The following is a 12,895-nucleotide window of genomic DNA, read 5'->3' as shown; positions in this document are numbered from 1 at the left end:
TGCTGCGTCTCCCAGGAAAGCCTGGAAAAGAACAGGAGCAGAAGTGTGCCCTGCTGTGCCCTGGCCCACAACTCAGCCACAGACTTGGCGAGTAGGCAGCTCCCTGGGCTCACACTGCACAGGAGCCCATTTTAGGTCAGAGGGGACACTGGGAACCGAACCGCCCTTCCCACAGGGATTGCAGCCTCACTCCCTGGTGGACATCACCCCCAGGAGGTGACATCTCAAATGGCTGTGCCCAGTTGATGGTGAGGGGTGAAGTGCGTGGGGTGAGCTGCAGCCACCACAGCTCCTTCAGGTGCGGGCTGGCCCCAAAGCAGGGGGTCTGTAAAATGCATCCAGGGGACATGACCCTTGGGGTTGGGTCTACATGAATGAGACCAGGTCGTGGAGGGTCCAGGAGGGTGGGGTGCAGATGACACTGCAGCTCGCTGCCCGCCGTGTGAGGAATGGTAATGGACCTGTGAGCTTGTCGCGGGAGGCCTGCGCGAGGAGCACCGGCAGGACAGAAAGTCTGCGAGTGGCTGCTGGAGCTGCCCTCCAGGACCACTCAGCTCAGAGCCTCGAGTGAAGCAGGATTTATTTACAGGCTTCTGTCAGGCCAGCGAGTGGCTCTGGGCTCCCAGTGCCATCCTCGTTCCCATAGCAACATGTGGCTCTAATGAAAAAAAAAAATAGGGAAACAGATTCCGTTTAAAAAAAAAAAAAAAACTAAACTAAATGCTCCTTCCTGGCCTGGTGGTGATTCTCATCCAGACCCTCTCCCAGAGCTGACCTCACCCGCCTGGCTCCCCAGGACTTCGCCTGGAGTCTCCTCTAGAGGGCATTGATCCAGGCCCAGAAGGTGCCTCAGGGCACCCACTTGCTCCCCAGGCCAGAGCTCTCAGTGGGGCAGCGCAGGGGCAAAGCAGACAGCCCGTGGCCAAGCTGCAGGGAGAAGCAGCCCAACCCTGAGACCGCTGGTCTGCAGCGGGGACGGCCCAGCCTTGAGGCTCCACTGCTGCCCAGGGGAGCACCTGGCCCTCCATGGTGTCCCGTTCAGGGGCTAGGGAAGGGCTGCACGTGGGGAACCTGCTTGGGCACAGGAATAGCCCAGACACACCCAGGCTGGAGATGGCACTGAGGACCGCCTGTGCTGTATGTGCCAGAACAGGGTGCAAGGCCAGAGAAGGTGACACCGGAGTGCCTGCAGGGAGCAGGGCATGGGGACCGTTGGGCCCAGTGGCAGACCCCTGTGAGCTTGCGTGATAGTCCCAGCAAGAGGCTCTGACTGGGTCCCACACCACATGACAGCATTTTTTGCAGGGGTTGGGGGGAAGACTAGGGAATTGATCCAGGGTGCTCTACCACTGAGCTATACCCCCAGCCCTTTTTATTTTTATAAAAAGGGTCTCGCTAAGTTGCCCAGACTGGCCTCCAACTTGCAACCCTCCTGCTTCTGCCTCATCAAGTCCCTGGGGTGACCAGTGTGTGCTCCCATGCCCAGCTATACTGCAGTATTTGAGGGTAGAGACTGTGTTGTGGCATCTTTGTGTCCCCAACACCTACCCCAAGGCCTGGCCCACAGTTGCCTCTTCACGCATCAGACCAGGGCCAGAGCTTTGGTGCAGGATTCTGTACAAAGTAAGCCCTGGGGAATCACCCGTGGCCACCCAGAGCTGAAGGACAGGGAGAGCTGAAGGAGGCTGCATCAAGGCTGTTCCCCTGTCCTTGGAGAACTGAGAGTGGAGTTGGTGAGAAAGTCGGAAGCTTTCGTTGCATGAAAATATAGGGCAAGGGAGGAGCCTTGGGATGAGTGATCCAAACCAAAACACGGATTTAAGGATTACACAGGCTGGTAGTGATCAAGGCCAGGTGGCTCAGAGAGTCCGCAGGGAGGGCCTGGAAGGGAGCTCTGCACAGCGGGAGGGGGCTGGTGAGGCGGGAGGAGAAGGGAGGGAGCCACTGCAGCGGCTGCCAGCCCTCAGGGTGCCAGCCTCTGCTCCCACCCGTGCCACCAGGTCACTTCACCTCCCTGCCTCACAGGACACTTGCCTTTAAGGACAGTGAACTGGATGTTAGAGGTTCCCTCTCGGCAATTTAGGAAGAAGAACAGAAAAATATTTCATTTCTTTCCCAATTTTAAAAGAAGACCTTTTTATGGGCATAGTTCTGCTTAAGCTTCTCTCATGAAATAGGAAATAGGAAACGTGGTGACACTGAACACGTGTCATTGTTTCAAAGGCTGCACAATTTGTGGATGTGTCATGTGGGGCAGTTTCATTCTGCATGTTCCACAGCCTGGGAGGAAGTGTCCACAGACCTGGGCAAGTGAGTGCCCAGGAGCCATAAAGCCATGAGACAAATGGAAACTTCCAGCTCCTGAGGATGACCACAAACAGTGTCCCCATGCTGAGCTGGCAGTTTGGAGAGAGGACAGAAATCTCCAGGCAGCTGGAGCTCTTTGAGACAAAAGGCACCCGTGGAGTGGTCAGCTAAGGTGAAGAACCGCCTGGGGTGGGGCCGCATGACCCCAGCTGTCACAGGGGCGAGAACAGGGCCACAGCTGGGCCTTCTTGGTGCCTGTTAAGTGGGAAGGAGCCTTGGCAAGGCCACATCTGCCAAGTGGGTTATTCAGGCCTCCCAGAAACCAGGGAACAAGACTTTCTTTGTTTCTTAGTAGAGTTTTTCATTTTGTTTTGTTGTGTTGTTTAAAAAAAAAATAGAAAAATACCTCTACCACCTTGTGGGCAAATTAATTAAGATAAAAGAGCGACTCACTCTCCCTGGAACAAAGGAGTACACAGGCATTTAAAACCACACGCCGAAATACAGGCTACCTGGGGAAGGCTTGTCCCCAGAACTTTATCTGTGGATATGGGAAAGTGGCATGGAAGGAAACTATTGTCATGTATGAGCTTTGTCGCCCAGAAATTCACTTCCACACCTAGTAGGGATAAGTACCTGAGCAAAAATATTTGGGTTCCATTAATAATACAGGAAGGTTTGAAAATGTCTCCTCATGAAATGATTCCTTAACTAGAAACAGGGTGTGGGGCTCCTCAGATGCACATGTAAAACCAAGGCTTATAAAAGAGATGCTTTGTTGGGAGGGCTTGGTCTTCCTCTAAAAAGGAACAAAAATAAAACATCTATGCAGTCTGAGTCTGGACGGGTTTCAAACTCTTTCATAAGAGAAGCTTAAGCAGAACTGTGTCCATCCCAGCCTCTGCCCTGGGATGAGGAGAGGCCCCTGTGGTTGCCTTCACAAGTCTGGTAAATGGCTGCTCTGATGCCACCACCCGAGCCTCAGGAGGGAACCAGTCTTCAGGGGATGGATGTCGGAAGCTGTGGCCTTGTGTCTGACTTATGGGCAACCATTGAGAGGTAGGTATCTATTTTATAAAGACATGTTGCCTTGTAAATGTAAGCTGAAAGCTTGGTTCAGAAATCCTATTTGTATTGGTTGGCATGAAAGCAGGCTACGGCAGTTCCTCAGGAGAGACCTGGGAAGCAAGGCAGAGTCATTGATCAACATTTATTAAATTTTCCCAATTTCTGCTACAGTTCACAGTACTCTTAGGCCAATTTGGGAAAATTAGCAGATGCTTCTTCTCCTAAAAACCTTGAAGATATGTCAAGCAGATAGTGTTTGGGGATTCCCTCTAATGAAAGGCGACAGGCAGTAGCCAGCTGAGGAATGAGCCTGATGGCCAGGAAGGGGCCGGGCATTTGCATACATCCTGTCCAGGGTTTGTGGAGAAAAGAACACCCTGGACTGTTTCCACACGTCCAGGATTACAGCTCCCAGAGAGCAGGGCAAAGTGATAATAAACAGCAGCTACCAAAGGACGCCCAGATTGTGACTAAGGCTGTGTCAGATTCATACACACGACTACATTGCAAATTAGCCGGCTCCTCTCGGGGGATAGATCCAGAGGCCATTGAAGATGGTTCAGCGAAGGTGCCCCTTTGTGAGCAGCGGCAATCAAACAGGCTAATGGGATGCATGATTGCCGAAAAGGGGAGCGAAAATGATGCGGCGGCCGCAGTAATGGCTTTGCATAAATCAGAAGCGCGTCTCTGCCCTGTATGCCTCATTCACTTTTGGTCACATCCTTTCCAAGGGGTATAGCAGTCTCGGGAAGGTTCAGAAGGAAGAAATTGAACCACACGAGCTTCTGAGTGGAAAGAAGCCCGGGACCCGGCTGATTGGCCCACAGGGAGGCCCATGGGAACCTGTGGGAAGAAGGGCTGAGGAGCGTGGGGTGGGGCATGATTCCAGGTCCCCTCCCTCCCCGAGGTAATGACAGTCTGCTCAGGCCATTGGTGCCCTCCTCCAGCCTCCAAGAAAAGAGCAGAGGCATCAGGACTCCTTTCCTTCTGCACCTCTGTGTGGGGCAGCAGCAGCCTGGGCCCAGCTGGGATAGCCCGGCCTCCCATGAAGGAGCTCCCGTGAAGGAGGTAGCTCCCTACCACAAGCCTGCTGGTCACCCCCACTCCAAGAGAAGAGGGCCCAGACCACCCCCAGTCCTCCTCTGGTGGCCAGTTGTGAATCTCATGGTCCCAGGGGAAGGAGGCCCTGTCCTGCACAGGACACTGAGGAAGAAGGATACCACAGTGTCCACTGAGCATCTGCTACGGTCAGCCCTGGCTGGCGTTGGCCACACTGTTGCCGCGTGTGGCTACAGACGACGGGCTGCATCAGCAACAGAGATGACTGAGCCAGGTGCACCTCCACAGGGTGCTGGGTCCCCCCCGTGGCCTGGAAGCCCCTCTTTGCCCTCGTGACTGCTTGCAGCTCCTCAGGCCCAGGGTGGGCCTCCTCTAGGCTTTCTGAGCCTCCCTTCCAGGCAGAGTCTGCCGTCTACCTGTGCTGTCAGAATGGTGGTGGGAGGCAGGGTCTTGATGCTGTGGAAAGTTCCAGACTTTGGTGCCGCCCAGCCCTGAGGGTGAATCCCAGCTTCCTGCTGTAGGCAGAAGAGCTAATGCGCTGGCACAGAGGCGCCTCTGCCCGCCCTGCCCCTGTCCCTGAGGTCCTGACCTTGGGCTCATGTGCTGGACATGCCTGGTTAGAGCTGGTGCCCAGCAAGGTCACTGGAGGGTAAAACAGCAAATCCAGCGAAGGGTGGAGGACCCTGAGTGACCGCAGTGTGGCAGCCGCCACGCCTTCCCCAGTAGCCGACAGTCCCTGGTCCCTGTGGACCCTTTTCCTTCCTTTATCAGTCCTTAGTGAGTCTGTTGTCAAATTCTGTGTTGTTTTTCTTTAAAAATGACTCCTTCCTCTTGATTGTAAGCTGCGCTTCACTTCAGGGGATTTCAGAGTGTAAAGGTCTGTCATCTACTTTCTTTAAACACTTGTATTATTTGAATTTGTCACCACAAACGTGCATTTCTTTTGCAGTTTTTTTAAATGTGAGAAATGGTGCTTCTCCAGAGCCCTTGCGCTGGCTCCTGCCTGTTCTGGGCTGTGCCCTGCCCCTCCTGTCCATCCCCTGCCCCCTCCTGTCCATCCTCTGCCCCCTCCTGTCCATCCTCACCTCCCGCGCCCTCTGCTCCGGAGCCCTCTGTCATTGTCCTTTGGCTCAAGAGCCCAGAGTGGCTCATCCGCACCAAAGGCAGTGGGGGTTGTGGGTCACAGACTGGAATGCAGCTCTGATGCCCGGTAGCTGTACCTGGGCCACAGCATGCAGGGGACTGTTGGGGCCAGTATGGCCTGGGACTTTCCAGGGTACCCTTAACTTGGATGGGAGATCCTGTCATGAGCTTGTGGTGTCAAAAAGAGAATAGTTGTGATTTCTGTGGAAGAAGGACCTGCAGGAACACACAGAACCAACTGTGGAGGCTCCCGTCAGGGTCCCCAGGTATATTGGGAATCGGCACCATTTGCATTATTATTTGAAGACGGGTTGTTGGCGGGCTCAACACAGGGTGCAGTTCGCAGCACTTGCAGTAGATGAGAGGAATTTGTCTGGAAATGGGGATAACGGTGGGACGAGAGTAATGACCAGAACCAGGCCATCGGCCTCTTTCAGGTCTCCCGCCGGGCAGCTGGTCTCCCCAGACCCTCCCCAGCATAGTGGAGCAGGCACCTGTCCTGCGTGATGTATGGGGACCATCCTTGGAAAAGAAGCACATTGTACAGGATAAGCCACCAGGCCATCCTGAGACCTTTTTATTTCTCAGTGCAGGGTTTTTATTGATTTGTTTATTCCTGGGCAAGACCCTGAGCTGCAGCGTGGACAATGAAGCTTGGTCCTTGAGGGTGATGAGAAGTGACAGATCAGGGGCCAGAGGCTGGAGAGGGGCGGCCACAGGCAGGAGGCGCCTGGATGCTTGTGGGCGTCTGGGGAAGAGCTCACCTGGCTCATCTGGACAGTCACAGTCCTGGAGAGGAGGCAAGAGCGAGAGGAGAGGGGACCATTCAGCAGGAGAGGGCACAGGGAGAGTTGACAGGGAGGAGGCTCATGTAAGTCAACTCAGGGATCAGTGTCAGCAGAACGGCAGCTCAGCCTCCAGAGGTGTTGACAGGACTGAGCGTGGGGATTACACAGAAGGACAGGCAGGACGGAGAGCCCCCCTGTCAAGGGTCCGCAGTCCAGGCAGCCCTTCTGGAGCCCTCCTTCACGGGCGCTGGGCTCAGAGGGTGCCTGGTCGTCTTGCAGAAAGGAATGGGGTATGCATCCAGCTTGGAAGCTGTAGTGTGCGGCGAGGATGCTCCTCAGAGCCTGCCCTGTCCCCTGCCTGGCAGAGGTGTGTTCCTAAAGCAGGAGGGACTAAGAGTCAAGCCCAGAGACCCTCCTGTTCTGCAGAAGCTTAAGAACGCAAGGCTGGTAGAGGAGGACAGGTCAGTCCTGGCCACCCAGAGGGAGGTCTTCAGATTCCCCCTGCTCAGCCCAGGCAGTGCTGTGGCCCAGAGAGCCTGCAAATCTCCACGTAGGGCCCCCGTCTGACCCTGGCCCTGCTGGTGCTTGACAGGTGTGGGCCCACAGCTGGACCAGAAGTGGACTTTTGCACCAAGGGAAGGGAGGAGGGGGAGAAAAGGTGCTAACCCAATGCGGCCACCAGCACTGAGGAGCAGTAAGGGTCCTCAGGAAGCCCTCTGTCTTCGTGACCAGCCTTTAAGGAGAGGAAGCAGTTCACCTAGGAGAGGACAGCCGCTACCAGAGGGAGAGGGCAGGCCCGGAAATGCGCAGGCTCAGGGAGGCTTCGTGGCCGAGCCTGGAATGTGAAATTCAGAACAGTGGTCACTAAATGAGTTGAAGCCAGAGTGTGCAAAAGCCAGTTGAATTGGGAAGGAAAGCACAGCATTTACATCCTCACATAGTTCCACAGCAGATAGCACGTGCGTCTCCCTCCGTGGACATGATTCTCCAGCAGAAGGGCACACATGCTCCGGCTCCCGCTGGGCAAGACCAGTGCTCCCCTAGGAGAGCACCGCCAGCTCCTCCAGAGTCCCTTGACTGCACCTCCTCAGGAGCATGGGGGTGTCTAGCCGGCCCTATCCTGCACCTATGTGGGCCCTTACCACGAGCACGGTCACCAACTACCAGCAAATCCAGAGCCCAGGGAAGGGAATGGAGATGAAGCTGCTGGGTGGGCTGGGAGGCCCAGCAGTGTGGCCCTCCACACGGCTCCGTGGGACCTGTTGCTCGTGGCTGTCCACGTAGGTGCCCACCTGCCAGGCCTCCATGCACATCTCCACAGCCAGCTGCCCACCTGCCCTGGCCTCGGCATTTGCACCCAGAATCAGTGACAGTTTGCAAGTCACATCTCCCCCACCGCATCAGGCCCTCTTCACTGTCCCCGACCCCTCTCTCCTCGCTTTGTTGGTTAGATCTCCTCAGATACCACTCAGAGGTCTGAGGTCTCCTCCCTGAGGCCTCTGTCCCTCTCCAGACCCTCCCCTCGCGTGGACTCTTCTCATCCGAGTCCTCTACTTCCCTCCAGGTCCTGCCTGGACGTTTAAGAAGAACTACACCCGTGGCCGAGCTGCTCCCAAGTGCTGTGGGGCTGTGGCCTCAGACACGGTGTCTGCATGGCCCCGAGGAGAGCTTGGAAGAAAGTATGACATGTTGAGTGCGTTAGATTGAGACGTAGATTAAGTGTTTCACCACAGGTTTAAAAATAGTTTTGTAAATATGAGAAAAATAAACATAAGATGGAAGATGTGGGTTGACTAAATATCAGGAACTATTTGAAGACATGATTTGATAAAATAGATTTTAAGTTGAATAAAGCACACAAAAATCTGATAGTAATTATGGAAAAGTTTTATCCGTGGATTTTAGCCAGTGAATCCTGAGAATATTTTCATAATTCTGGAAAAATTCCAGCTGCATTAAAATAATTCACTCATGTGGACCCTTCAGAGGCTCTGAATTCAGAGCTCTAAGCCAGGCCACCTATGGGGTTCCAGGACACCTCAGAGCCCAGTGACATGACAGGCCACACCCCATCCTATGCCTGAGCTGGCAAGAGGGAGCCTGGGTGCCTGGGTGGTGCTCCTGGGTGAGTGGGCACGCGGGGCCGCCTTCGCGGGGTAGCAGAGACACCCAGACTGTGAATTCAGGCGCGCCCTCAGCAGGTTCAGAAAACACACCTTTGAAATTGATTCCCTTAAGACTGCCGCCTGCACCCTGGGTGGCTGATCTGACCACCACGACTGAAGAGGGTGGGATTCCTGCCCCTCAGAGCTCGATGGGCACTGGGAAGTGGAGCCCCAGAAAGATCCGGCTGATGGACAGCAGAGAGGATTTTCCGTGTGAGGCTGGGCTGCGGGCAGCCTTCCTGTCTGGGCCTCTGATGGGGCTCCTCGACTCCCCCCAGCCCACCCTCCAGCGGTCACTGCCTGTTCGGTGCCAGGCATGTTGGGGTCTCTCTGGAGCCAGGGGCCAGGGCTCCCCACCCGCCCAGCATGTTCAGCATGTGCCATGTGCACAGGGGCCAGCAGCACTGACTTGGGGCTCCGTGGTGCTTCCAGTGAGACCCGCTGCAGGTGGGCAGCCTTTTCCTGGCTTTTGGAGGGGGGTCACCTGCCCTCAACCAGGTGGCCAGCTCCTCGGGTGAGGCATTTGTTCCAGGCCAGGCCAGGCAGGGTTGGAGTCCATCCCTAGCACAGCTACCCGCGGGCTTCGCTCAGCCCTCCTAGGCCTTGCCAGGGTGCCCGGGTCCTCTCCAGGGGTGATCCCTGCTGGCTGTCTTGTTACCACAGCCTATGGGGAGAGATTTCCCATCTGTGCTGCTCACCCTGCAGAAAGTGTGCCCTCGGTGGGTTCAGAGTTGTGTGACCACCACCACAATCCACACCTGCTGACTGGACCCGGCCACCACCTCAATGGTAAATTAATTAAAAGGGAGAAAAAGCCAGGCGCAGTGGCACACGCCTGAAATCCCAGCCTTAGGCTGAGGCAGGAGGATCTCAAGTTCAAAGCCAGCCTCAGCAATTTAGCGAGGCCCTAAGCAACTCAGTGAGGCCCTGTCTAAATGAGACAGAAAGAAGCGGGTGCAGTCTGGGGATGTGTGTAGCCCAGTGGCAAGTTGCCCTGGGTTAAATCCCTAGCACCCCCCAAAATTAAAAATAAACAAAAGGAGAAAGAGCCCATGAGACAAAAACCACCCAAACGTGGTCATCCTATGAGAACATTCTGCAGGAACCTGGGTCACGGTGTCCATGACTTTGGTGCCTGACTGGTTAGGTGCGTCCAGGGTCTCCTAGTTGCTGCTTGGTGTCTGGGCAGGACTGCCCCTGGCAGCCCGAGGTCCCCAGCCAACCCCTCACTCACCAACTCCTTTCCTCTCTTCACCCAGGTGTTCCACTGTGTCCACTTTGAGTGTCCGGAGCAGCAGAGCATCCAGAAGGAGGAAGGCAGCGAAGAATCAGGGACAACGGACGACAGCCTGGCCAGTCAACAGCTTGACCCTCACGCCCTGCGAGCCCCCAGTGGTGGCTCTCTGCCCCCCAGCCCAGGCTCCAGCTCGCGCTCACCCAACCGGCAGCACCAATAAAGGAGGCGGCAGACATGGTGTGACTGGGTGGGCCTGGGCGGCAGAGGAGGTGTCCCCCGGGCACGGTGTTTGTGGACTGCCCTCCCCACGTCCAGGGAGGAGCAGGCTCGGCTGCAAACTCGGACACAGAACAGGTTTCCTCTCAAGGACAGCAGGGCCCGCTTTGTTCTCCTCCATTTGTCCAAATCAGGCTAGTCTCCAGGGGGAGAAACGGGTCTTCAATCTTCATCAAGTCCACCATTAAAACCCTACCTCTCTAATCTAACCCAGGCAGAGGGACAGAAGGAAGTGACACTCAGGCCCCAGCCCACTGCAGAAATGGCAGCAGACCCTGAACAGAAGAGAAGGCACTAGGCCCTGCTGGCCCAGAGCACCTGTAGGATTGGGTCCCCTGGAGCGTTTTCTTTACCCACACCGGCCCTGGCGGCTGGTGTGCCCTCTAGCTCCTCTCCTCCGCTGACCCCTAGCTTTCCTCATCTCTGAGACGCGCTCCAACGGCAGATGGCTTGTTCTGATCCCTCCACACACATTTCCCTCCCTTGGTTTTAAACGGTTTCGGGGCAGGGCAGAGACTCTTGTCCGTCCAACTCCTGAATGAGATGCAGAGGCATCTCGTGGTGACACCTGGTCTCACAAGGTAAAGCCTCTGAAGACTTTCAACAAAATACAAGTGAGCACATCAGTCTGTGGACATTCGAGTCAATAATCGTTCAGGTTGCTCAGTTATTAACCTGTCATTCCTGAAATGTATCCTGCCTTTAAGCTTCGGCGGCTGACAAGGAAATAGTTACCATGCCAGCTGCTAATTTAACACTCAGAAGTCTGTGGACAAACATGCCAGTTTCTGGCGGGCTTGGCTCTGTGGCCTAGCATCGGGAGCACAGACCTGCGCCTCTGCAGCCTCGTTGTGCTGCTGTGTTTTCCCCATACTACGGCACCCCCTGGGCATTGGAAAAGGCATTTCTCAGAAACTTCTCTTCTAATCGTCCCCGGGAGGATCTCATGCGACTACGACAGCTCCATCTGGCTTTCTGTCACTTACCAGTAGTTTCCTTTCCAGTGCTGGTGACCCCTGATGATGTACACCTATGATCATCTGTAGTCCCGCTTCTCTCCAGATGCTTTGCGTCCGGGCCGTCAGCTCTGGCCTGAGAGCCTCCCTGGCAGTGTGGCGAGCCACTGAGCTGCCTGGTGGTCCCCAGGTGTCCAGCACACCCCGGGAGCCTGCTTAGAGGAGTGGGGCAGGCCTGAGGGCTTCCTTCCCAGTGTCTGAAAGACAGTTGGGGTGTTGGTCAGCACCTGTTCCTCCCGTTCAGCTTGGTTCTGAGTCCACACTGAATGGTGAGGTAGTGTCCAAGTACAGGGCTGGGGTGAAGTCATGTTTCTGTGGGAACACAGGCCAGCAGGAAACAGAGGGTCATCTAGGTGGGAGAGGTGGTCCTCTGGGAGAGGCGCCTGTCAGCAGAACTCTGCCTGCTTCTTTGCTGTGGGCCGGGTGGGACCCCCTCCGGGTGCCCAGCATGTCCGTGTGACAGGCTCCTTGGCGGGGTGCCCACTATGGTGGGGCGCTGCCGCCTCTGTCAGCATCCAGCCTGCAGCCACCAGTTGGCACCCGAGTCCCCGCCCGCCCAGCAGTCCTTCCATGCTGTTTGTCCCCTGCCCCCTGGGACAGAGGGGCCAGGTCAGTCCCAGAGGCACAGAGACACATGTCCCAGGTAGAGGGGGACCCAGGTGACTGGGCTAGTGACAGCTGAGAACCCACCACTGCCAAGTGTCTCCCCTGCAGGTGCCAGCAGCTCCCGCCACATCCTAGAGGCCACACCTGTGGCTTCCTGGGCCATGACTGGCCTCTGTCCTCTCTGCTGGGACTTCCTTGCCTGCTAGAGCTCTTCCTGCCTCCCCCAGCACCTCAGGTGCCTCCTTTACCAGGGCTGAGGGGAGGATGGGGTGGCACTGGCAGCAGGTGGCCACAGAGTGCTCTGCGGGTGACTGTCTCCTACCCTGGCTCCATCTGTGTCCCTGGAAAGCCTCCTCGGGTGCCAGGAGGACACTGGCCTCAGTAGGCTGGAGGAGCCCTCCGTCCCTGGGTCTTCTGGTTGGGGCAGGAGGTTCTTTCCTCATGTCCATCTGGCCCAGGGGCCACAGTTGAGGTGTGACACACCACACAGGCCTGCAGCATCTCCGGGCCAGGGACGAGGGAGCAGCCAGGAAGGAGTCTGGCCTGGACATTTCCAGGGTTTGGTGGGCCCCAGGGAGAGCTTCTCTCTGCCACCACCTGGGTCAAAACGGCCGAAACCTTGGAGCCAAGTGTGTTGCTGGGCTGAGGCAGGGACGTCTGCCCAGCAGGGCCCTGGGCCGCCTCCAGGAGCCAGCGGGGATCTCAGCCAACCGCCTGCGGGGGGCAGCGCAGCAGATGAGGTTCCGAGGCTCCCCACACCTGGGAGCCTCAAGGCGACTGAGCAGCGTTAGTGCAGCCAGGTGGGATCTGGTTAGGGGAGTGGCCAGGGAGACAGACGCTTGGTGGACACAACCTCTGCCCTGTACCATGATGCTTCTGGGGATCACGCAAGGACACCTCTGCCCCACTGGAGATGAGTCACTGCCAAAACCCCCTGCCCTCCTCCTCCTCTTTTTTTTTTTTTTAATGTTTTGGGGGAAAGTAGAAAGAAACCTTCATCAGAGCTTTGGGAAGAAGCCTTCAGGTCACCTCCCGCAGCTCCTAGGGGGTCGGCTGGGCAGGCAGAGCCCCCCACGAGGATTGCACAGCTCAAACCCCTCGCGCACCCGCGATTCCCTGCGCCCTGGGTCCTGTTTCTCTCCTGATTCTAGTTAGAACCCTGAGCCCGTGACGGGTGCGGGGCACTTCTCAATGCTCTTTAAATTGTCGCTTTTTAAATCTTATTAAATG

The 12,895-nt window shown here is 56.3% G+C and overlaps 1 protein-coding gene across 2 annotated transcripts in view; it reads left to right on the top strand.

Annotated features, from left to right (window-relative positions):
- Positions 1-11,329, top strand: part of BTBD9 (BTB domain containing 9) — a 404,071-nt gene extending 392,742 nt beyond the window's left edge. For both annotated transcript variants that reach the window (XM_081294490.1, XM_081294491.1), the window contains exon 11: positions 9,790-11,329. In XM_081294490.1, coding sequence (XP_081150616.1) covers positions 9,790-9,987 — 198 coding nt within the window. In that variant the 3' untranslated portion in view covers positions 9,988-11,329. The remainder of the gene's footprint in view (positions 1-9,789) is intronic.
- The last annotated feature ends 1,566 nt before the right edge of the window (positions 11,330-12,895 follow it).

The sequence above is a fragment of the Spermophilus citellus genome, assembly GCF_964194105.1.
Source record: "Spermophilus citellus genome assembly, chromosome: 5".
Classification (NCBI taxonomy): Eukaryota; Metazoa; Chordata; class Mammalia; order Rodentia; family Sciuridae; genus Spermophilus; species Spermophilus citellus.
Note: the sequence above shows the minus strand (reverse complement) of the source record. Positions and strands in the feature narration are given on the sequence as shown.